The following is a 25,982-nucleotide window of genomic DNA, read 5'->3' on the forward strand; positions in this document are numbered from 1 at the left end:
TCCATGTGTCTCCGTCCCTCTACCTCCCTCTCTATCCCTCCTCTCCCTGTCTCCATCCCTCTACCTCTATCCCTTCTCTCCCTGTGTCTCCATCCCTCTACCTCTCTCTCTATCCCTTCTCTCCCTATTTCTCCATCCCTCTTTCCATTCCTCTACCTCCCTCTCTATCCCTCCTCTCCCTATGTCTCCATCCCTCTACCTCCCTCTCTATCCCTCCTCTCCCTGTCTCTCCATCCCTCTACCTCTCTCTCTATCCCTTCTCTCCCTATTTCTCCATCCCTCTTTCCATTCCTCTACCTCTCTCTATCCCTCCTCTCCATGTGTCTCCGTCCCTCTACCTCCCTCTCTATCCCTCCTCTCCCTGTCTCTCCATCCCTCTACCTCTATCCCTCCTCTCCCTATGTCTCCATCCCTCTACCTCCCTCTCTATCCCTCCTCTCCCTGTCTCTCCATCCCTCTACTTCTCTCTCTATCCCTCCTCTCCCCGTGTCTCCATCCCTCTACCTCTCTCTCTATCCCTCCTCTCCCTGTCTCTCCATCCCTCTACCTCTCTACTCTCCCTCCCCTCCTCTCCCTGTGTCTCCATCCCTTGACCTCCCTCTGTATCCCTCCTCCCTCCCTGTCTCTCCGTCCCTCTACCTCTCTCTACGCCTCCTCTCCCTGTCTCTCCATCCCTCTACCTCTCTCTATCCCTCTCCCTGTCTCTCCATCCCTCTACCTCCCTCTCTATCCTTCCTCTCCCTATGTCTCCATCCCTCTACCTCCCTCTCTATCCCTCCTCTCCCCGTGTCTCCATCCCTCTACCTCTCTCTCTATCCCTCCTTTCCCTGTGTCTCCATCCCTCGACCTCTCTCTCTACTCCTCCTCTCCCTGTCTCTCCATCCCTCTACCTCTCTCTCTCTCTATCCCTCCTCTCCCTCTACCTCCGTCCCTCTACCTCTCTCTCTATCCCTCCTCTCCCTGTCTCTCCATCCCTCTACCTCCCTCTCTATCCCGTGTCTCTATCCCTCTACCTCCCTCTCTACCCCTCCTCTCCCTGTCTCTCCATCCCTCTACCTCTCTCTCTATCCCTCCTCTCCCTGTCTCTCCATCCCTCTACCTCCCTCTCTATCCCGCCTCTCCCTGTGTCTCCATCCCTCTACCTCTCTCTCTATCCCTCCTCTCCCTGTCTCTCCATTCCTCTACCTCTCTCTCTCTCTATCCCTCCTCTACCTCCATCCCTCTACCTCTCTCTCTATCCCTCCTCTCCCTGTGTCTCCATCCCTCTACCTCTCTCTATCCCTCCTCTCCCTGTCTCCATCCCTCTACCTCTCTCTCTATCCCTCCTCTCCATGTGTCTCCATCCCTCTACCTCTCTCTCTCTCTATCCCTCCTCTCCCTGTGTCTCCATCCCTCTACCTCTCTCTATCCCTCCTCTCCCTGTCTCCATCCCTCTACCTCTCTCTATCCCTCCTCTCCATGTGTCTCCATCCCTCTACCTCTCTCTCTCTCTATCCCTCCTCTCCCTGTCTCCATCCCTCTTTCCATTCCTCTACCTCTCTCTCTACCACTCCTCTCCCTCTACCTCCGTCCCTCTACCTCTCTCTCTATCCCTCTTCTCCCTGTGTCTCCGTCCCTCTACCTCTCTCTCTATCCCTCCTCTCCCTGTCTCCTTCCCTCTACCTCTCTCACTATCCCTCCTCTTCCTGTCTCCATCCCTCTTTCCATTCCTCTACCTCTCTCTATCCCTCCTCTCCATGTCTCTCCATCCCTCTCCACCTCTCTCTCTCTATCCCTCTTCTCCCTGTGTCTCCGTCCCTCTACCTCTCTCTCTCTCTCCCTCCTCTCCCTCTCTCTCCATTGCTCTACCTCTCTCTCGCTCTCTCTATCCCCCCTCTCCCTCTACCTCTGTCCCTCTACCTCTCTCTCTATCCCTCCTCTCCCTGTCTCTCCATCCCTCTACCTCTCTCTCTATCCATCCTCTCCCTGTGTCTCCATCCCTCTACCTCTCTCTCTATCCCTCCTCTCCCTGTGTCTCCATCCCTCTACCTCTCTCTATATCCCTCCTCTCCCTGTCTCTCCATCCCTCTACCTCTCTCTATCCCTCCTCTCCCTCTCTCCATTCCTCTACCTCTCTCTCTCTATCCCTCCTCTCCCTCTACCTCTGTCCCTCTACCTCTCTCTCTATCCCTCCTCTCCCTGTCTCTCCATCCCTCTACCTCTCTCTCTATCCCTCCTCTCCCTGTCTCTCCATCCCTCTACCTCTCTCTCTATCCCTCCTCTCTCTGTGTCTCCATCCCTCTACCTCTCTCTATCCCTCCTCTCCCTGTGTCTCCATCCCTCTTTCCATTCCTCTACCTCTCTCTCTATCCCTCCTCTCTCTGTGTCTCCATCCCTCTACCCCTCTCTATCCCTCCTCTCTGTGTCTCCATCCCTCTATCTCTCTCTCCCTCCTCTCCTTCTCCATCCCTCTACCTCTCTCTCTATCCCTCCTCTCCATGTCTCTCCATCCCTCTACCTCTCTCTCTATCCCTCCTCTCCATGTGTCTCCATCCCTCTACCTCTCTCTCTATCCCTCATCTCCCTCTCTCTGTCCCTCTACCTCTCTCTCTATCCCTCCTCTCCCTGTCTCTCCATCCCCTCTACCTCTCTCTCTATCCCTCCTCTCCCTGTGTCTCCATCCCTCTTTCCATCCCTCTACCTCTCTCTCTATCCCTCCTCTCCCTGTCTCTCCATCCCCTCTACCTCTCTCTCTATCCCTCCTCTCCCTGTGTCTCCATCCCTCTTTCCATTCCTCTACCTCTCTCTGTCTCCATCCCTCTACCTCTCTCTATCCCTCCTCTCCCTGTGTCTCCATCATTCTACCTCTCTCTCTATCCCTCCTCTCCCTGTGTCTCCATCCCTCTTTCCATCCCTCTACCTCTCTCTCTATCCCTCCTCTCCCTGTGTCTCCATCCCTCTTTCCATTCCTCTACCTCTCTCTCTATCCCTCCTCTCCATGTCTCTCCATCCCTCTACCTCTCTCTCTATCCCTCCTCTCCCTGTGTCTCCATCCCTCTCTCTCTCTCTCCATCCCTCCTCTCTCTGTGCCTCCATCCCTCTACCTCTCTCAATCCCTCCTCTCCCTGTGTCTCCATCCCTCTACCTCTCTCTCTATCCCTCCTCTCCCTGTATCCATCCCTCTCTCCATCCCTCTACCTTCGTCTCTCTACCTCTCTCTCCAAGCCAAATAGACAACACTGGACAGTATCACAGGGCTTCCCTAACCCTTTCACACACACACACACACACACACACACACACACACACACACACACACACACACACACACACACACACACACACACACACACACACACACACACACACACACACTGTGCTTAACTCCTCGTGTGCTTGCGTCTCAGCCTACTCTCCTCCTGCAATTTTCATGTTCATGCTCTTAGCCGCAATTACTCTAACTGTGTGTGTGTGTGTGTGTGTGTGTGTGTGTGTGTGTGTGATGGCCCCTTGCTATCAGATTTAATGCACATACAGTATCATTTCAGGGAGTGAATGATTTTCTTAAACTGCACTTTACTAAATAATGTTCCTTCTTGTTCGATTGGCTGTGTGGAATCAAAATGTTTGAAATCATGTTTTCTGTGCTGAGGTTTGGGTAAGTGTCTGTGTGTGTGTGGTTCTCATTGTATTACTGAGTGTTTGGAAATGGGATGACTACAATCCCGTCAATCTCTTCTCTCTCTCCCTCTTGTCTCTCTCTCCCCTCCCCTTTCTCCTCTCTCGCTCCTCCTACCCACCCTCTCTTTTCTCTCTCCCCCTACCCACCCTCTACCCCTACCCACCCTCTCCTCTCTCTCTCCCCCTACCCACCCTCGCCCCCCTCTCTCCCCCTACCCACCCTCTCCTCTCTCTCTCCCCCTACCCACCCTCTCCCTCTCTCTCTCCCCTACCCACCCTCTCCTCTCTCTCTCCCCCCTACCCACCCTCTCCTCTCTCTCTCCCCCTACCCACCCTCGCCCCCTCTCTCTCCCCCTACCCACCCTCTCCTCTCTCTCTCCCCCTACCCACCCTCTCCTCTCTCTCTCCCCCTACCCACCCTCTACCCCTACCCACCCTCTCCTCTCTCTCTCCCCCTACCCACCCTCGCCCCCCTCTCTCCCCCTACCCACCCTCGCCCCCTCTCTCCCCCTACCCACCCTCTCCTCTCTCTCTCCCCCTACCCACCCTCTCCTCTCTCTCTCCCCCTACCCACCCTCTCCTCTCTCTCTCCCCCTACCCACCCTCTCCTCTCTCTCTCCCCCTACCCACCCTCACCCCCTCTCTCCCCCTACCCACCCTCTCCTCTCTCTCTCCCCCTACCCACCCTCGCCCCTCTCTCTCCCCCTACCCACCCTCTCCGCTCTGTTGCCAGACACCCTTCCTCTCATCTGATTGAGGCGGGTTGAGTTGAGCTGGGCTGAGTTGAACAGGGACAGGAGGCCAAATGGAATCAGAGAAACTGCAATTCAAATTAAATTGTTAATGTACCATGCTGTCGGATGCAATGTAACTTGTCATTTGAATTGAAAAAGTGAGAGAGGGGTAGAGATATATGCAATATTCTTCTAATGACTCAAATGTAGGCAGCGAGAGAGAGAGCAAGGGAGAAGGAGATGTCAAGGAAGGAGTGAAGTATTCCCCCCTCTCTCTGTTTCTCTCTGCCCATATTGATGCTTCAGAGAGTCTCTAGTTTGAAGTGGAGATTCTCTCACTGAGTCATACCAGGTACCATTTCAGCTCATCATACGCGCTACTTTACAGAGGAGTAGAGAGAGGGAGGGAGGTGGAATACAATGTCCCTGTATTTTCCCTCCACATCTTCTTCCTCTCCTTTATTCTCCTCTTCCACCTCCCTCCTCCTCTTTCTCTACTCCTCTCTAATCTCCTCCTCTTCCTCTCCCCCTTTCCTCTTCCTCCCTCTCTCTGAGACCTAGTAGTGTAGACAGGAGTCACTGCACATTTAACACGTTAATTAACTCATGTTTTCCTACATCCTCATTTAGCCCAGAGTACCCCCTCTCCTGCCCACGACAGTACCACACACACACACACACACACACACACACACACACCCTGTGCTGTGCCCTGGTAGACCCCACAGGTATTACATGCTCTGTATGACATTAAAAAGTGTCGGAGGGAAGAACTTAAACAAAGGTTTATAAACTACATTCTAATTCCAGTTTTTATTCAGTCCTTTCAGTCTTTTTACCCTGCTGTGTAGAGAGGTGGCTGTTATTTAGCCATTGTCTCTTTATTCAAGAACACAAAAGAGAATGTATTCATTGAGAGGAGGGGGGACTGGAGGGGCTGGTTTTGTTACATGTCCCAGAGGAGAGCTTCTACTGGCTGCAAGACAGAGAGAGAGGAGGGGGAGATGGGGGGATGAAGAAATGAAAGAAAAAAGGGAGAGAGTGCTGGCTGGCTGGGCCAAAGAAATGGACTTCCCTCCAGAGGATTCTCTCTCTCTCGTCTTTTGTGACCTCTGTCTTATTAGTCTGACGTCTGCCTCTTATCCTCCCTTTCCGTAACATAACCCTAACCCTGTACCCCCTCCACTCCGCCATCTCTCACTCCATCCCTTCTTCCATCCCTCATGTCCTCAGGGTCTGGACAGTAGCATTCCTCCTCCTTCAAAACAGGGAACACCAGTTTAGTCTGCATTGTGTCTCCTGCTGTGTATAGGACAGCTCAGATATACAGGCAGTAGCTTTGAATGTGGCCTTCAGAGTTTCACATTGCACAGCGGTTTCTGTTGAATCTTCTGTGCATGTGTACATGTTTCCTCCAGATGCACATTGTATACGCGTACAGTATAGACAAACGGATAAGAGAGGAGTGGAGGTGGAGGTGTGGAGGTGGAGATGAGGAGAGGATTGGTGGAGAGGTGGAGATGAGGAAAGGAGAGAAGTTAAGAGTAGTTAAGAGTCAGAGAGAGGATAGGACAGAAGAGGTGGCGAGAGGAAGAGAGACAGGAGAGAGGAGGAGAAATGAGAGGACAGACTAAAGGAGGATGGACGACAGGGGAGACTACAGGAGGAGGGACGACGGGAGACTACAGGAGAGGGGAGAGGAGAGGAAGAGCGAGACAGGAGAGAGGAGGAGAAATGAGAGGAGAGACTAAAGGAGGAGGGACGACAGGGGAGACTACAGGAGGATGGACGACAGGGGAGACTACAGGAGAGGGGAGAGGAGAGGAAGAGCGAGACAGGAGAGAGGAGGAGAAATGAGAGGAGAGACTAAAGGAGGAGGGACGACAGGGGAGACTACAGGAGAGGGGGAGAGGAGGAGAGGGGAGAGCGAGACAGGAGAGAGGAGGAGAAATGAGAGGAGAGACTAAAGGAGGAGGGACGACAGGGGAGACTACAGGAGGATGGACGACAGGGGAGACTACAGGAGAGGGGAGAGGAGAGGAAGAGCGAGACAGGAGAGAGGAGGAGAAATGAGAGGAGAGACTAAAGGAGGAGGGACGACAGGGGAGACTACAGGAGAGGGGAGAGGAGAGGAAGAGCGAGACAGGAGAGAGGAGGAGAAATGAGAGGAGAGACTAAAGGAGGAGGGACGACAGGGGAGACTACAGGAGAGGGGAGAGGAGAGGAAGAGCGAGACAGGAGAGAGGAGGAGAAATGAGAGGAGAGACTAAAGGAGGAGGGACGACAGGGGAGACTACAGGAGGAGGGACGACGGGAGACTACAGGAGAGGGGAGAGGAGAGGAAGAGCGAGGAGGTTAAGGTTAGAGTCAGTATTGACTGGTGACATCTCAATGAGGAGGAGCCATCCTGTGCCTGTGTTGTGATTGGACCAGGGAGATCTCAGGGGTGTGGCTCTAACTAAGATGACAGGAGGGAGCAATGAGGAAGGGGAAGACGGATGGGAGGATTGAGGGAAGGAACGAGGGAGGAGAGGAGAGGAGAAACAGATCCAGGTGTTTCGGTGTGTTTAATTACTTACCTGTGAGACTAACGAGATGTGCACGGAGAAGACGACACACACACACACACACACACACACACACACACACACACACACACACACACACACACACACACACACACACACACACACACACACAGACTCAAGACACTCAGGTGGCACAAATTAATAAAACTCCACCACAGAGAGTGCTACATGGCTGGCAAACACACACACACACACACACACACAGCCCGCCTCCAATAACACAATTCACACCAGTCCTCGAGTCGCAGAACCCGCCGAGAGAAAGCGATAGAGAGAGGAGATATTAGATGTAGAGGGAAGATAGACAGTTCTCTAGAGACTGTGCTGCTGCAGGCAGTGCTACAGGGAACACATCAGTCACACACACCTGTTACTGTACAGACGGTAGCCGAGGGAGAGAGGGAAGAAGAGAGAAAAAGGTAGAGGTAGAAAGTTCACCACAGTGTTTCTCTTTCACCTCTGTGGGAGAATTGGGGAGTAAATGGGAGGAGGAAGGAGAGAAGGGGAGGGATGATTTTAGATCAATGTTTCTCAGCCTTTTTATAACAGGAACCAGCGAGCTATGATCCTTACTCTCTGGAGGACTGTTTACAACGGACACTGTAGAAAATGGTGCAGGAAGAAATGGCAGCAGTTTTACGGGCACCCAAACAATTGTGCTATTATGTGGGGGTTTTCATGTTGTTTGTAACTTATTTTGTACATACTGTTTCTGCCACTGTATCTAACGGGAAAAAAATAGCTTCTGGATATCAGAACAGAGATCACTCACCTCGGATTAGACAACGGTCTGTGCATATTTGTAAACAACAGCTGGTGCACAAAATCTAAGGAAGTCTCTAGATTTTGCTCGCCTAAAGTAGAGTATCTTATGATAAACTGCAGACCACACTATTTGCCTAGAGAGTTTTCAGCTATACTTTTTGTGGCTGTTTATTTACCACCACAGACGGATGCTTGCACTATGACCACACTCATTCAGCTATATAAGGAAATAAGTAAACAGGAAATTGCTCACCCAGAGGCTGCGCTCCTAGTGGTCGGAGACTTTAATGCAGGGAAACAAATCAGTTCTCCCAAATTTCTCCATAGCCGACGTGAGTAAGACCTTTAAACAGGTCAACATTCACAAGGCTGTGGGGCCAGACGGATTACCATGATCTGGGCATGTGCTGACAACTGTAAGTTGCCTTCACTGACATTTTCAACATGTCCCTGATTGAGTATGTAATACCAACATGTTTCAAGCAGACCACCATAGGCCCTGTGCCCAAGCACACTAAGGCAACCTTCCTAAATGACTACAGACCTGTAGCACTCACGTCTGTAGCCATGAAGTGCTTTGAAAGGCTGGTAATGGCTCACATCAACACCATTATCCCAGAAACACTAGACCCACTCCAATTTGCATACCGCCCAAACAGATCCACAGATGATGCAATCTCTATTGCACTCCACACTGCCCTTTCCCACCTGGACAAAAGGAACACCTACATGAGAATGCTATTCATTGACTACAGCTCACCATTCAACACCATGGAGCCCTTAAAGTTTATCACTAAGCTGAGGAACCTGGGACTAAACACCTCCCTCTGCAACTGGTTTTGGACTTGCTGACGGGCCGCCCCCAGGTGGTGAGAGTTGGTAGCAACACATCTGCCACACTGATCCTCAACACTGGAGCCCCTCAGGGGTGCGTGCTCAGTCCCCTCCTGTACTCCCTGTTCACCCACGACTGCGTGGCCAGGCACGAGTCCAACACCATCATTAAGTTTTCGGACGACACGAGTGGTAGGCCTGATCACCGACAACGATGAGACATCCTACAGGGAGGTCAGAGACCTGGCCGGGTGGTGCAGGAATAACAACCTATCCCTCAACGTAACCAATACTAAGGAGATGATTGTGGACTACGGGAAAAGGAGGACCGAGCATAGATGGGACTGTAGTAGATCAGGTTGAGAGCTTCAAGTTCCTTGGTGTCCACATCACCAACAAACTAGAATGGTCCAAACACACCAAGACAGTCGTGAAGAGGGCACGACAAAGCCTATTCCCCCTCTGGAAACTAAAAAGATTTGGCTTGGGTGCTCAGATCCTCAAAAGGTTCTACAGCTGCAACATCAAGAGGTTGCGTCACTGCCTGGTACAGCAATTGCTCGGCCTCCGACCCCAAGCACTACAAAGGGTAGTGTGTACGGCCCAATGCATTACTGGGGCTAAGCTGTCTGCCATCCAGGACCTCTATACCTGACGGTGTCAGAGGAAGGCCATAAAAATTGTCAAAGACCCCAGTCATAGGCTGTTCTCTCTACTACCGCAAGGCAAGCGGTACTGGAGTGCCAAGTCTAGGACCAAAAGGCTTCTCAACAGTTTTTACCCCCAAGCCTCCTGAACAGGTAATCAAATGACTACCAGACTATCTGCATTGTGTGCACCCCCAACCCCTCTTTTACGCTGCTGCTACTCTCTGTTTAACATATATACATAGTCACTTTAACTATATATTCATGTACATACTACCTCAATTAGCTCGACAAATCGGTGCCCCCGCACATTGGCTACCCGGAATATCTGCATTGTGTCCCACCACCCGCCAACCACTCTTTTCGCTACTGCAACTCTCTGTTAATCCTATATGCATAGTCACTTTAACCATATCTACATGTACATACTACCTCAGTCAGCCTGACTAGCCGGTGTCTGTATGTAGCCTCGCTACTTTTATAGCCTCGCTACTGTATAGAGCCTGTCTTTTTACTGTTGTTTTATTTCTTTACTTACCTATTGTTCACCTAATACCTTTTTTTAACCTAAAAAATGCACTGTTGGTTAGAGCCTGTAAGTAGGAATTTCACTGTAAGGTCTACCTACACCTGTTGTATTTGGCGCACATGACAAATGTGATTTGATTGTAATTACTGTAGTGTGTAAGGGGGGGAGGTGGGGGTCTGATTGCCTATTCCAGTCACATAGACACACTCCTTCACTCCACCTGTCTGTGGCAGCACTTTTACTCCTCTCTTCATGCTGGCTGCTTCTCTCTCCCCCCTCCCCATCAGTAGTATGTATGACTATCATTAGCAGTGGTAGTATGATGGATGGCCACGAGAGGGTTTTCTGTGGCAAGGTGGGACTCTGTGTTAGTACACCATCATTACCTACTCACACACACAACGACACACACTCATGTGACAGTCCTCCCGAGGACAGGGTGCTCAAACACTGAGTGTGAAACAATTCAGAATGGGAATGTCCTAATCATTCACGCTGTGTGTGTGTGTGTGTGTGTGTGTGTGTGTGTGTGTGTGTGTTCAAATCAAATTTATTTGTCACATACACATGGTTAGCAGATGTTAATGCGAGTGTAGCGAAATGCTTGTGTTTCTAGTTCCGACGATGCAGTAATAACCAACGTGTAATCTAACTAACAATTCCAAAACTACTACCTTATACACACAAGTGTAAAGGGATAAAGAATATGTACATACAGATATATGCATGAGTGATGGTACAGAGCGACATAGGCAAGATGCAGTAGATGGTATCGAGTACAGTATATACATATGAGATGAGTAATGTAGGGTATTAAACAAAGTGGCATAGTTTAAAGTGGCTAGTGATACATGTATTACATAAAGATGCAGTAGATGATATAGAGTACAGTATATACGTGTACATATGAGATGAATAATGTAGGGTATGTAAACATTATATTAAGTAGCATTGTTTAAAGTGGCTATGTACATATTCTTTATATATTTTACATCAATTCCCATTATTAAAGTGGCTGGAGTTGAGTCAGTGTGTTGGCAGCAGCCACTCAATGTTAGTGGTTGCTGTTTAACAGTCTGATGGCCTTGAGATAGAAGCTGTTTTTCAGTCTCTCGGTCCCAGCTTTGATGCACCTCGCCTTCTGGATGATAGCGGGGTGAACAGGCAGTGGCTCGGGTGGTTGTTGTCCTTGATGATCTTTATGGCCTTCCTGTAACATCGGGTGGTGTAGGTGTCCTGGAGGGCAGGTCGTTTGCCCCCGGTGATGCGTTGTGCAGACCTCACTACACTCTGGAGAGCCTTACGGTTGTGGGCGGAGCAGTAGCCGTACCAGGCGGTGATACAGCCCAACAGGATGCTCTCGATTGTGCATCTGTAGAAGTTTGTGAGTGCTTTTGGTGACAAGCCAAATTTCTTAAGCCTCCTGATGTTGAAGAGGCGCTGCTGCGCCTTCTTCACGATGCTGTCTGTGTGGGTGGACCAATTCAGTTTGTCTGTGATGTGTACGCCGAGGAACTTAAAACTTACTACCCTCTCCACTACTGTCCCATCGATGTGGATAGGGGGGTGTTCCCTCTGCTGTTTCCTGAAGTCCACAATCATCTCCTTAGTTTTGTTGACGTTGAGTCTGAGGTTATTTTCCTGACACCACACTCCGAGGGCCCCTCACCTCCTCCCTGTAGGCCGTCTCGTCGTTGTTGGTAATCAAGCCTACCACTGTAGTGTCGTCCGCAAACTTGATGATTGAGTTGGAGGCGTGCATGGCCACGCAGTCGTGGGTGAACAGGCATTACAGGAGATGGCTCAGAACGCACCCTTGTGGGGCCCCAGTGTTGAGGATCAGCGGGGTGGAGATGTTGTTACCTACCCTCACCGTGAGATATTGTTACCTACCCTCACCGTGAGATGTTGTTACCTACCCTCACCGTGAGATGTTGTTACCTACCCTCACCGTGAGATGTTGTTACCTACCCTCACCGTGAGATGTTGTTACCTACCCTCACCGTGAGATGTTGTTACCTACCCTCACCGTGAGATGTTGTTACCTACCCTCACCGTGAGATGTTGTTACCTTCCCTCACCGTGAGATGTTGTTACCTACCCTCACCGTGAGATGTTGTTACCTACCCTCACCGTGAGATGTTGTTACCTTCCCTCACCGTGTTACCGTATTTGTAACCGTATTTGTTACCGTTTGTTACCGTGAACCTTGAGGAGCTGTGTCAATTCTTCTACGTGTGTGTGTGTGTGTGTGTGTGTTTGTTACCGTTTGTTACCGTGAACCTTGAGGAGCTGTGTCAATTCTTCTACACGTGTGTGTAGGTGCTGTGTCGTTGCTGTACCTATGAGTATGAAGATGGGAGAGCGCGAGAGAGAAAGACAGAGATGGTGAGGAGGGAAAGGCGGGTGATGACTGACTCTCTGTCTCAGAGTAAATTCTCTTCACTGGCCAGTGGGTGCTTTGGACTTTAGATTAGATTGTGTTATTGAGACACTGCTGTTCATTACCGCACCATTATACTGCACCTTTCCGCTCTTTTTCTCCATGGACTTTACAGTGTCCCAAAACCTTTTGGAATTAGTGCTACAGGATGCACATTTCTGTTTGAATAAGCTAGCCTTACCTTTCCTAACTGACTGAGTGTATTGGTTCCTGACTTCCCTGAAAAATTGCATATTGCGGGGGCTATTCAATGCTAATGCAGAACGCCACAGGATGTTTTTGTGCTGGTCAAGGGCAGACAAGTCTGGGGTGAACCAAGGGCTATATCTGTTCTTAGTTCAAAATTTTTTGAATGGGGCATGCTTATTTAAGATGGCGAGGAAAGCACTTTTAAAGAGCAACCAGGCATCCTCTACTGATGGGAAGAGGTCTTTATCTTTCCAGAATACCCGGAAAGGCTTACTTGCTGAAGTGTTTTAGGAGTGTTTGACAGTGATGAGGCGGTGGTTGTTAGACCATGGACACATTACGCAGGCAGGCAATGAGGCAGTGATTGCTGAGATCCTGGTTGAAGACAACAGAGGTGTATTTGGAGGTCAAGTTGATCAGGATGATATCTAAGAGGGCCATGCCCATGGTTACGGATTTAGGGTTGTACCTGGTAGGTTCCTTGTTGATTTGTGTGAGATTGAGGGCATCTAGCTTAGATTGTAGGACGGCCGGGGTGTTAAGCATTTCCCAATTTAGTCACCTAGCAGCACTAGCTCTGAAGATAGATGAGGGGCAATCAATTCACATATGGTGTCTAGGACACAGCTGGGGACTGAAGGGGGTCTGTAACAAGCAACAACGGTGAGAGACTTGTTTCTGGAAAGGTGGATTTTTAAAAGTAGAAGTTTGAATTGTTTGGGCACAGACCTGGATAGTTTGACAGAACTCTGCAGGCTATCTCTGCAGTAGATTTCAACTCTGTTAAAGTTAGGGATGGAATTTTCAGAATTTTTGGTGTCCTTCCTAAGCCATGATTCAGACACGGCTATGACATCAGGGCTGCTAAAGCAGTGAATAAAACGAACTTGGAGAGGAGGCTTCTAATGTTAACATGCATGAAACCATGGCTTTTATGTTTACAGAAGTAAACAAATGAGAGTGCCTGGGGAATGGGAGTGGTTCTTGGGGCTGCAGGGCCTGGTTAACCTCTACATCACCAGAGGAACGGTTTGGCTAAATTCTGTAAGAACTGCTCGTCTAGTGCATTTGGAACAGAGAGTAAAAGGAGCAGATTTTCTGAGCGTGGAAGAATAGATTCAAGGCATAATGTACAGACAAGGGTATGGTAGGATGTGAGTACAGTGGAGGTAAACCTAGGCATTGAGTGACGATGAGAGAGGTTTTGTCTCTAGAGGCACCAGTTATGCCAGGTGAGGTCACCGCATGTGTGGGGGGTGGAACAGAAGGGCTATCTAAGGCATTTTGGGCAGAGCTAGGGGCTCTACAGTGAAATAAGACAATAATCACTAACCAAAACAGCAATAGACAAGGCATATTGACATTAGGGAGAGGCATGTGTAGCCGAGTGATCATAGGGTCCAATGAGTAGCACTAGATGAGTCAGGGACCCAATTCCGTAGTTGCTGCTATGCCTGGTGATTCAGACAGCTAGCGGGTTGGGGATAGCAGATGGGCATCCGGCGCCGTCACATTGGAAGAGCCTGTTGAAACCACCTCGGACGGATACGTCGGCAGACCAGTCATGATGGATCGGTGGGGCTCCGTGTCGGCAGTAAAGGGTCCAGGCCAATTGGCATAAGAGGTATTGGAGCCCAATAATTGGTTGGTGGACCTCCTTGGCTAGCCGGGAGATGGGCCTAGCTTGAGGCTAGCTCCAGGCTAACTGGAACTTGCTTCGAGACAGAGATGTTAGCCAGGAGTAGACACTCTGATAGCAGCTAGCTAGCTGTGATGATCCGGTGTAAAGGTCCAGAGCTTGCGGTAGGAATCCGGAGATGTGGTAGAGAAAAATCAGTCCGATATGCTCTGGGTTGATAACTCGCTGTACAGACTGGCAGGAATTGATCGGGTTGAGGCTGGCTGATGTCCGAGTTAACGGTGAGGACCGCTAGCAGTGGCTAACTGACTACTAGCTGGTAGCAAGTTAGCTGACTAGCTTCTGATGGTGGTTCCGGTTCTAAAGTATAACAATAGCAGATCCGTACCACATTGGGTGAGGCGGGTTGCAGGAGAGTATATTCAGTCCGTAGAAGGAAAGTGAGATAAAAATATGAAGAAATGAAGAAAAGCGGTATATACACGGGACGGACAAGACAAAAACACACGTCTGACTGCTACACCATCTTGGATCAAGATTAAGATACCGTATGAGGCAGGATATTTATGTCTTCAGAATAATGATTGGCAGCAGCTAATGGGGATCCTTAATAAATACAAATACAAATTGATGCTGACAATGTGAATGTGATGTTTGCTGCTTTGCCACTACCATGTTGGAAGGCCGACATCAGCTCTCAGATCCAACACAGACTTTAGGTCAGTGGGCTAACACAGTCTGGAGAGACACAGACGACCTGGGTTGGATACCTGGTAGGCCAAATGAGTCCCCAATTAACAGTCCCAGACATTCTCCTCTCCTCCATCTCTCCTCTCCTCCTTTTTCCCTGGGCTGTGTGGTGTCTGTCTCTCTTTTCCCCCCTCTGGGCTGGGTACAGCAGTGTAGCGGTTGTGTGGTAGTATTCTACAGTCATGTGGTTTCTGGTGTTCCCAGGAGAGGTGTAGTAGCTGGTAGGTACAATAACTTGGAGTTATTCGCATCACTGTAACATTTTTCTGTGCTTTGCTGCTAGGGTCAGATTATGGTTGGTGGGTGGGTGGGTGGGTGGGGGTGTGTGTGTGTGTGTGTGTGTGTGTGTGTGTGTACCCTGACATACTCACACAACACGCAAATCCAGTCCAATTATTCCCCAGACTTTTTTATAGAACTCCACTGGGAGTCCATCGACACCCGGTGCTGGCTGGGGACATCTGGGTTTCTGCCTTTGCCAGTTCATGGGACAACAGGAGAATGTCCATTTAATCCCTGTGCCAGAGAGAGCTTAGGGAGTTCTGCAAACAAAACCTGAGCACACATAGGGTCACACAATTCTGCCCTATAAAACACAGTATAAAACTCCTCAGTCCACTCCCGCATCTCCCCCACCACAGAGGTCACCCGCCCATCAGACAGACGTAGACAATGCATACCCTTGGCTTCACCACTCTGTCTTTCCAAACCAAAGAAGAAGGAGCTGGGAGCATCCATCTCCTTGAGCATGGAGAACCTAGCTCTTACAAGTGCTCCCTTTGCTTTAACCTGGAAAAAACTGCCCAGGTCCCTACGTAATTCAGCTAAATTAGCCTGGAGGCCTACATTGCCTTGCCCCACCAGCTCTACCTCCATCTCACTAATACTACACCCGAGTTCCCCTAAAACTCTCCTAGCCTCTGAGGTTGAGAGAGCTGTATACTGTTGACAGTAAAGCCGGTTTTGGACTTTTCCCACATCCCACCACTGACTCAGAGACTCATACTCCTCTCTTCACTGCCCCCACCTTCCCCTGCAAACCTGAGCAAAAAGTGGCATCTTGTAAGAGCTTTACATTAAACTTCCAATAGGATGCCTGCCGAGGCCCTGGTGAAATAGACAGCCGAACCATGGTTGTGATGATGCGAAAAACATACCGGGAGAATGGTTGCGCCGAACAACCTATTGCTCTGATTCCTGGACATGTAAAATTGATCAAGCCGGGCTGCACTCACCCTACCCAAACATCCACTAGGTCAAACTGATTAATGATGTCCCTTAACACACCCCTGAGCCTGAATGAGGCTCCTCCCCATTTCTGTCTTTCATGAAATTAATTATGCAGTTCCAGTCCCCGCCGACCAGCAGCGTCTCATCAGGCGCTACCTGTGAGAGTTCCTCTCTAAGATACCCAAATAGAAGTCCCCTCTCTCTCCCTGTGTTAGGCGCATACACATTTATAGAGACAAAACCCTGCTTTTACTACAAGCAGTCTACCCCTACACACCTCCTTTGCGGAGTACATTTTTATAGACAGACTAGGTACAAAAAGACTGCCACCTCTGCACTAACATTTGTCCCATGGCTTAGCACATCTGCCTCTTTCCACCAGAGCCCCCAATTGACTTCATTCACCAAATCACTATGCGTCTCCTGCAGAAACAACACCTGTACTTTGTTTTGTTTTACATATCCACCCAACACATCCTCTTTCCCACATCTCTGGTGCCATTTTTATATTGAGCGAGCCGACCCGAAGAGTCTCCATGAGAAGTGGGAGAAAAGCCAGCAGAGAAAGAGACCAATAGCAAAGCTCAGAAAGCCTCAGTGCCAGAAAGAATCTAAACAGTGTCTGAAGGTAGACCTGTACCCACTGTTGTAACACATTTCCTAAACCGTTTCCTGGGTGAAATAGCGTGTTTTACTGATCTTACAAACTTTACCGGATCGCAAAAAAAAGCCTCAAGATTAACTTTGTTTCCCTTAGTCTCATTCAGGAACCTTGACAGTTCCCTCACCGTATACTTTTTTGTTGTTGAATTTTACCCCCTTTTCTCACCAATTTCGTGGTATCCAATTGTTTTCGTAGCCCAGCCTCATCTACCCCAACCATTTGCAGCATGACTAGACCCAGCCTCATCTACCCCACCATCTGTAGCATGACTAGACCCAGCCTCATCTACCCCAACCATTTGCAGCATGACTAGACCCAGCCTCATCTACCCCACCATCTGCAGCATGACTAGACCCAGCCTCATCTACCCCAACCATTTGCAGCATGACTAGACCCAGCCTCATCTACCCCACCATCTGTAGCATGACTAGACCCAGCCTCATCTACCCCAACCATTTGCAGCATGACTAGACCCAGCCTCATCTACCCCACCATCTGTAGCATGACTAGACCCAGCCTCATCTACCCCACCATCTGCAGCATGACTAGACCCAGCCTCATCTACCCCACCATCTGCAGCATGACTAGACCCAGCCTCATCTACCCCAACCATCTCCAGCATGACTAGACCCAGCCTCATCTACCCCACCATCTGTAGCATGAGTAGACCCAGCCTCATCTACCCCACCATCTGTAGCATGACTAGACCCAGCCTCATCTACCCCAACCATTTGCAGCATGACTAGACCCAGCCTCATCTACCCCACCATCTGTAGCATGACTAGACCCAGCCTCATCTACCCCAACCATTTGCAGCATGACTAGACCCAGCCTCATCTACCCCACCATCTGCAGCATGACTAGACCCAGCCTCATCTACCCCAACCATTTGCAGCATGACTAGACCCAGCCTCATCTACCCCACCATCTGTAGCATGACTAGACCCAGCCTCATCTACCCCAACCATTTGCAGCATGACTAGACCCAGCCTCATCTACCCCACCATCTGTAGCATGACTAGACCCAGCCTCATCTACCCCACCATCTGCAGCATGACTAGACCCAGCCTCATCTACCCCACCATCTGCAGCATGACTAGACCCAGCCTCATCTACCCCACCATCTGCAGCATGACTAGACCCAGCCTCATCTACCCCAACCATCTGCAGCATGACTAGACCCAGCCTCATCTACCCCACCATCTGTAGCATGAGTAGACCCAGCCTCATCTACCCCACCATCTGTAGCATGACTAGACCCAGCCTCATCTACCCCAACCATTTGCAGCATGACTAGACCCAGCCTCATCTACCCCACCATCTGTAGCATGACTAGACCCAGCCTCATCTACCCCACCATCTGTAGTATGACTAGACCCAGCCTCATCTACCCCACCATCTGTAGCATGACTAGACCCAGCCTCATCTACCCCAACCATTTGCAGCATGACTAGACCCAGCCTCATCTACCCCACCATCTGTAGCATGACTAGACCCAGCCTCATCTACCCCACCATCTGTAGCATAACTAGACCCAGCCGCATCTACCCCACCATCTGTAGCATGACTAGACCCAGCCTCATCTACCCCACCATCTGTAGCATGACTAGACCCAGCCTCATCTACCCCACCATCTGTAGTATGACTAGACCCAGCCTCATCTACCCCACCATCTGTAGCATGACTAGACCCAGCCTCATCTACCCCACCATCTGTAGCATGACTAGACCCAGCCTCATCTACCCCACCATCTGTAGTATGACTAGACCCAGCCTCATCTACCCCACCATCTGTAGCATGACTAGCATGACTGCCTCTGCTGCCTGTGTTTTATAGCCCATTGCACGTTGACCTCGATTTCCCGCTTGTACCCTCACCTTGTCTATGGCCTTTATGTGGGCAGGCAAAGCTCTTATGCCTCAAATCCCCACACTCAAAGCACCGTAGACTATCTGTGCTGGCAAACCCTGCGTAGAGCCCCTCCCCATGCCTCACTTTAAAATGCACATTTAGCTGTTGCTCATTGTTATTCAGAAACATGAACACTTTCCTCCGGAATGAAACAACATGCTTGACGGCATCTGCCTGAAAACCTGCAAACTGTACACAAAACCCACTAGCAAACTTACCAAAACAACTCAGCTCTTTCCTGATTGGATCATCCATAGTAAACGGAGAGACATTTGCAACTACCACCCTGGTCGAGGGGGTAGAAAGAGAATAAACTGGCACCAAGACACCCCTTAAAACTATTCCACTAGCAATGAGCCTACCAACCAAATTGACTAGTTTCATGAACACAGCGACAGCTTTATTCATTCTGGAAGCGGAATGTATAAATTCAGCTCCTACCTGTTCACCGACAGCAGGCAGAAACTCCTCCACCTTAATTCCATTCTCAGGAACACACCTGAATCCATGCCGCAACGACAGCGTCTCCTCCGCGCTAGGCTGCGAAGCCATCACGCACACCACACCTTCCAAACCCCCTGGAAACTAAAACTCTGTCCTCTTCCTCCCAGTGGGTACCGCTAAAACAATCAGTGCATTAACCCTCCACCATAGAAACATTTACAGACTTTTAAGTTAGGACAGAGCTCTCCACACCAAACACTCAAACTCCAAAAAACTCCCAGCATGGGGGGGGGAGGGAGAGAGCAAGAGGGGGGAGAGAGGAAGAGGGCGAGATTATGAACATACACAGAGAGAGAGAAAGAGGAATTATGAACACACAGAGAGAGAGAAATTATGAACACAGAGAGAGGGGAAGGAAAGGGGAGAGCGAGGAGAATAATGAGAGAAAGGTAGTTTATTATTCGTAGAGAGCTGAGTGGCGGGTTGAGTGTAGATGCTAATTTCACCCTGAGCCTGATGGACAGAACACAATTAACCTGAGAGAGAGTGAAAGAGGGGACATTTACATTGACCAGGAACAGAAAGAGAATAGACTGTGCATGCTTTGCCCCTGCTATCTTCCCTCCTCCATCTCTCTGTGTGCCTGTAGAAACAGATGATTTTTGGTTATTAAGCTCCTCTTGACAGGCCCCGGTTTATACGCACGCACGCACACACACACACACACACACACACAACTGTTGGCTGCGCCCCACTTACTGGCATCTAATTCACTTCTCGTTTCCTCCCCCTGTCCTCCTCTCCCCGTCCTGCTCTCCTCTCGTTCTGCAGACACACTAAGCCATGTTCATGTCTCCCTCTCTCAGCTCAAACCAGGATAACAAGGACAGCTGATTCATACAGTAGAACAGAGTTCTCAACCTTTTTATACCAGGGACCAACTTATGGTCCTTTCTCCTTCATGGTTTACATTCAAACTAAAACAGAACGGTCCAAATCAGCGAACATTGCAGTATTCAGGATTGTTGTTAATGGTGGTTGTTTTGTTGTTATGCTTCTTAATTGTGCGATATGTTAATGCTGAGCCACCGTCATAGGACAACATACTGAATATCTCCCTCCTCTCTCTGAAATCTGTGGTTTCTCCCTCAGGGTATCTTAGCCTAGATTAGAAATATCTGTCTTTCCCCAGTGAAATCCACCAGATGCCCCCCCCCACACACACACACACACACACACACACACACACACACACACACACACACAGCATGACTAGACCCAGCCGCACACACATACACACACAACAGCACCGCAGGCATGCGCACACTCATAAACACACTGCCTTTTGCCCAAGGAGAAGGGTGGTTTCAACACTTACAAACATATGTTAATATTACCAGACAGATCTTCTAGAAGTCTTCTAGAAGTCTGCTAGAAATAAGGACAGTCTGCTAGAAATAAGGACAGTCTACTAGAAATAAGGACAGTCTGCTAGAAATAAGGACAGTCTGCTAGAAATAAGGACAGTCTGCTAGAAATAAGGACAGTCTGCTAGAAATAAGGACAGTCTGCTAGAAATAAGGACAGTCTGCTAGAAATAAGGACAGTCTGCTAGAAATAAGGACAGTCTGCTAGAAATAAGGACAGTCTGCTAGAAATAAGGACAGTCTGCTAGAAATCAGTCTGCTAGAAATAAGGACAGTCTGCTAGAAATAAGGACAGTCTGCTAGAAATAAGGACAGTCTGCTAGAAATAAGGACAGTCTGCTAGAAATAAGGACAGTCTGCTAGAAATAAGGACAGTCTGCTAGAAATAAGGACAGTCTGCTAGAAATAAGGACAGTCTGCTAGAAATGAAGGACAGTCTGCTAGAAATAAAGGATATCTAGCTGAAGCTTTTTTCAGTTAGTAGAGAGAAAAGGGAGAGTAAGAAAGAAAGATGAGGGAATATGCTGGAGGTTGCATTAGTGTCCTTTCTCCTCCATCTCTCTCGCTCTGGTCTCTCTCCCTTCATTCTGCAGGCAGAGAGATCATAATAGCAGTAATTGGAGTGACTCATACAGTACAGTACATCTCCAGCATGTTTCACTCAGATAAAGAATATTGTCAGAGGTTTCTGGCTTGCGTTTGTGCGTGCGCATGTGCCTGCTTCTGTTTGTGTTCTGTCGGTAGGAATGGTCTGTCGGTAGGAATGGTCTGTCGGTAGGAATGGTCTGGTCTGTCGGTAGGAATGGTCTGTCGGTAGGAATGGTCTGTCGGTAGGAATGGTCTGTCGGTAGGAATGGTGTGGGTTTCCTGTGTTCCCCATTATGGACAATTATCAACTGACAGGAGACATAGACAAAGAGTACATGGGGGCATTTGGGCATGAGGGTTGAGGACAGACTGTTAAGAAGGAGGGGGCAGGGAGGAGGGAAGGATGTCTAATATCGCCCCTGTCTCCTCCATAGTGTTCCTGGGAGAGCTTCTGTATTGATGTGCTGCTGCAAAATAATACATGCACTAACTCTCTTTCTCTCTCTTTCTCTCTCTTTCTCTCTCTTTCTCTCTCTCTCTCCTTGCTTATCGCTCTCTCTCCCTTTCTCTCCTCTCTCCTTGCTTATCTCTCTCTTATCTCTCTCTTTTTTTCCCCCCAGCTCTCTGTAAGTGTGTGTGGGATGTTGTGTCAGGGCTAGACCCCTTCTTCTCCCATGAGCCTGTGGGCCCACACACACACACGGCGCCCTCACAAACACGCACGCAATCGACGCTGACGTTGTGAAGTGGACCCTTGTAGCCAGACCGGAGCAGAACCGGATCGAACCGGCCGTTGGGCCGGCGGAGCGGAGCCTGATGATGTCAACAGAGGCTGAGCTACAGCCAGCTGTCAGGCCCAGCGTCAGGAGAGACTCCAGGAGGAAAGGTAATAATGCTTCATAACGGCTTCATAATGCTTCATAAGGCCTTCATGATGACTTCATGCTTACCTGTGTTAAGTGTTACGGTGCTGTCATTTGATCGTTCATCTTCAGGTGCAAATGCAGGTGTTGAGCTGTAGGTAACAGGTGTATGGGTACAGGTGTCGGGGCAGAGGTGATGCCAGTGTGTGTGCCCATCTCTCTCAGCGCCAGACAGATGGCTGTGAAATGATCCGTACCCATGTGTCCTCACCCCCAGACCCAGTCCATCAGTCACACAGTGATTCACTAAACAGTAGGTGTGAGTCCCAAAGCGGGCACTCTGTCACTGACACTGGCACAACACATTATGGAGGTAAACACACATTGTTGTGTTCCCACTTACACATCCCCCCCCCCACACAACACACATCGGAGGTCAATGAAAGACAAATGCAATTGTATTTGTCCCAACTGCTTTCCACCCAGAGCCAGTCTGTCTGCTGTGAACCCTGTAGAAACAGTGTTAGGGGTTCAGGGGTAGGCAACCCTGTTCCTGGAGAGTCGCAGGGTGTTGCTTTAACCCACCACTGCTCTATGATCTCCATTTATTTTGAGGTTTCAGATCCAGTCTGCTACTCCATATAGAGGACTGACTCAGAAACCTATTATACACTTAACCTCTCCACCTCTCCTTCTTTATCCTCCACCTCTATCTTCACCTCTCTGTCACCACCCCCCTCTCTCTCACTTTCTCCCCCTCCCTATCTTTGTTTCAGTAGTGTTTTCAGGCCTAATAAATGAGAGCTGTCTACCCCCTCCGTTCCCCTCTTCCCCCGCTGGGCTGGTAGTTAGTATGCTGTTACAATCGCAGGCTGCCAGAGAGGGTGATAAAGCTGTTACAGTGGACACACTCCACGTGATAATAAAACCGTGGCAGTGGGACAGCTGAGGACCATTAAGCCTAAATGGGGGATCCCATGGCTGCCAACATCACTATGACTGCAGGCTGCTGCCTCATATCTGCTGCCTCTCTCGTTCTGTTCCTAGCTCTCTACTGTGGAAACATTTACCGTATCTCTAATGTTCAGACCTCTAAATGACCTCTCTGAGGGAGATGGAGGGAGAGAGGGAGAATGAGACCCCAAAATAATTTAATGACAGTTATTTTGTGATGTTTTTATGTATACCTGTGTGCCTATGTAATCAACGACCTCAAACCTACCATAAGATGAGGTTAGACTGATGAACTAAAGTTTGTGTGTAGTGGTCTCCCCCAGACTGTTCATGTGGTTGTTTGACCGCACCAGTAACCCGTCTCCATAGCAACATTTGCTCTCCGCACAGAATTTGCACATATCGAAACGTCCCATATGTCACGCACATATTCTCACCCACACACAAACCAACGATGCCTCTCTACCACGATACACTCAACACATTTTATGCACACTTCGACAATAACAACACCATACCGTGAGTGAGGGCTCCCATCAAACCAGAGGACGAGGGGATCTCACTGTCCGAGGCCGACGTGAGTAAGGTCTTTAATCAGGTCAACACTCACAAGGCCGCGTTCCAGGGCACGTTCTCAGAGAATGCGCAGATCAGCTGGCAGGTATATTCACTGTCATTTTCAACCTCTCCTTGTCCCAGTGTGTAATCTCCACATGTCTTCAAGAGATACTTTGGTATTTTGGGATACTTACCCAGAGTCAGATGAACTCATAGATACCATTTTTATGTCTCTGTGTGCAGTTTGAAGGAAGTCAATTCCGTTCATCCTAACAGAATGGCTACATGTCTACACGACTATCTGAGCTGACACTTGTATTTATTTGTATTTTTTGCACCGTCTCTATGCACACTCACCGGACTCTACACACTCACCGGACTCTACACACCCACCGGACTCTACACACTCACCGGACTCTACACACTCACCGGACTCTACACACTCACCGGACTCTACACACTCACCGGACTCTACACACTCACCGGACTCTACACTCTCACCGGACTCTACACTCTCACCGGACTCTACACACTCACAGGACATACTCAAGCACACTGACACTCCAATACACACATAACATGGACACACATTTATACTGACTCTACACACACTGGCATATAATCTTCATTTACGCTGCTGCTACTCTATGGGGGGTCCAGTGTGTGTGGGGGGTGGAGTCCAGGGGGGGGTTAGGGGGTGTTAGAGTCCAGTGTGTGTGGGGGAGGGGGGTAAAGTTCAGTGTGTGGGTGGGTGGGTTGGTAGAGTCCAGTGTGCGTGTGTGTGTGTGTGGGTGGGGAAAGTCCTGTGTGTGTGTGTGTGCGTGCGTGCGTGCGTGTCTTTGGGGGGTAGAGTCCAGTGCATGTGTAGGTAGAGTCCATTGTGAGTGTGTGGGGGTGTGTGTCTTTGGGGGTAGAGCCTAGTGTGTGTGTGTGTGGGGGGGGGGGGGTAGTATAGTCCAGTGTTTGTCTGGTAGTATCCAGTGTGCGTGTGTATGTGAGGGTAGTGTCCAGTGTGTGTGTGTGGGTAGTGTCCAATGTGTGTATGGGGGGGGGGGGGGTAGTGTCCAGTGTTTGTGGGTAGTGTCCAGTTTGTGTGCGTGTGTGGGGGAGGGTGGAGTCCAGTGTGTACAGTGCCTTGCAAAAGTATTCGGCCCCCTTAAGTTTTTGCTGCGATTACAGCTGTAAGTCGCTTGGGGTATGTCTCTATCAGTTTTGCACATCGAGAGACTGAAATTTTTTCCCATTCCTCCTTGCAAAACAGCTCGAGCTCAGTGAGGTTGGATGGAGAGCATTTGTGAACAGCAGTTTTCAGTTCTTTCCACAGATTCTCGATTGGATTCAGGTCTGGACTTTGACTTGGCCATTCTAACACCTGGATATGTTTATTTTTGAACCATTCCATTGTAGATTTTGCTTTATGTTTTGGATCATAGTCTTGTTGGAAGACAAATCTCCGTCCCAGTCTCAGGTCTTTTGCAGACTCCATCAGGTTTTCTTCCAGAATGGTCCTGTATTTGGCTCCATCCATCTTCCCATCAATTTTAACCATCTTCCCTGTTCCTGCTGAAGAAAAGCAGGCCCAAACCATGATGCTGCCACCACCATGTTTGACAGTGGAGATGGTGTGTTCAGGGTGATGAGCTGTGTTGCTTTTACGCCAAACATAACGTTTTGAAATTGTTGCCAAAAAGTTCAATTTTGGTTTCATCTGACCAGAGCACCTTCTTCCACATGTTTGGTGTGTCTCCCAGGTGGCTTGTGGCAAACCTTAAACGACACTTTTTATGGATATCTTTAAGAAATGGCTTTCTTCTTGCCACTCTTCCATAAAGGCCAGATTTGTGCAATATACGACTGATTGTTGTCCTATGGACAGAGTCTCCCACCTCAGCTGTAGATCTCTGCAGTTCATCCAGAGTGATCATGGGCCTCTTGGCTGCATCTCTAATCAGTCTTCTCCTTGTATGAGCTGAAAGTTTAGAGGGACGGCCAGGTCTTGGTAGATTTGCAGTGGTCTGATACTCCTTCCATTTCAATAGTATCGCTTGCACAGTGCTCCTTGGGATGTTTAAAGCTTGGGAAATCTTTTTGTATCCAAATCCGGCTTTAAACTTCTTCACAACAGTATCTCGGACCTGCCTGGTGTGTTCCTTTGTGTGTGTGTGTGTGTGTGTGTGTGTGTGTGGGTGGGTAGAGTCCAGTGTGTGTGTGTGGGTGGGAAGAGTCCTGTGTGTGTGTGTGGGTGGGTAGAGTCCAGTGTGTGTGTGTGGGTGGGTAGAGTCCAGTGTGTGTGTGTGGGTGGGTAGAGTCCTGTGTGTGTGTGTGGGTGGGAAGAGTCCTGTGTGTGTGTGTGGGAAGTGTGTGTGTGTGTGTGGGTGGGAAGAGTCCAGTGTGTGTGTGTGTGGGTGGGAAGAGTCCAGTGTGTGGGTGGGAAGAGTCCAGTGTGTGTGTGGGTGGGAAGAGTCCAGTGGGTGGGAAGAGTCCAGTGGGTGGGAAGAGTCCAGTGGGTGGGAAGAGTCCAGTGTGTGTGTGGGTGGGAAGAGTCCAGTGGGTGGGAAGAGTCCA

At 49.5% G+C, this 25,982-nt stretch overlaps 1 protein-coding gene across 1 annotated transcript in view; it reads left to right on the forward strand.

Moving 5' to 3' along the window:
- LOC135512971 (disabled homolog 1-like) overlaps positions 1 to 25,982 on the forward strand; it is a 168,955-nt gene that overhangs the window by 9,748 nt on the left and 133,225 nt on the right. Inside the window, exon 2 of the mRNA XM_064935532.1 lies at positions 21,663 to 21,928. Coding sequence (XP_064791604.1) covers positions 21,859 to 21,928 — 70 coding nt within the window. The 5' untranslated portion in view covers positions 21,663 to 21,858. The remainder of the gene's footprint in view (positions 1 to 21,662; positions 21,929 to 25,982) is intronic.

The sequence above is a fragment of the Oncorhynchus masou genome, chromosome 24 (assembly GCF_036934945.1).
Source record: "Oncorhynchus masou masou isolate Uvic2021 chromosome 24, UVic_Omas_1.1, whole genome shotgun sequence".
NCBI lineage: Eukaryota > Metazoa > Chordata > Actinopteri > Salmoniformes > Salmonidae > Oncorhynchus > Oncorhynchus masou.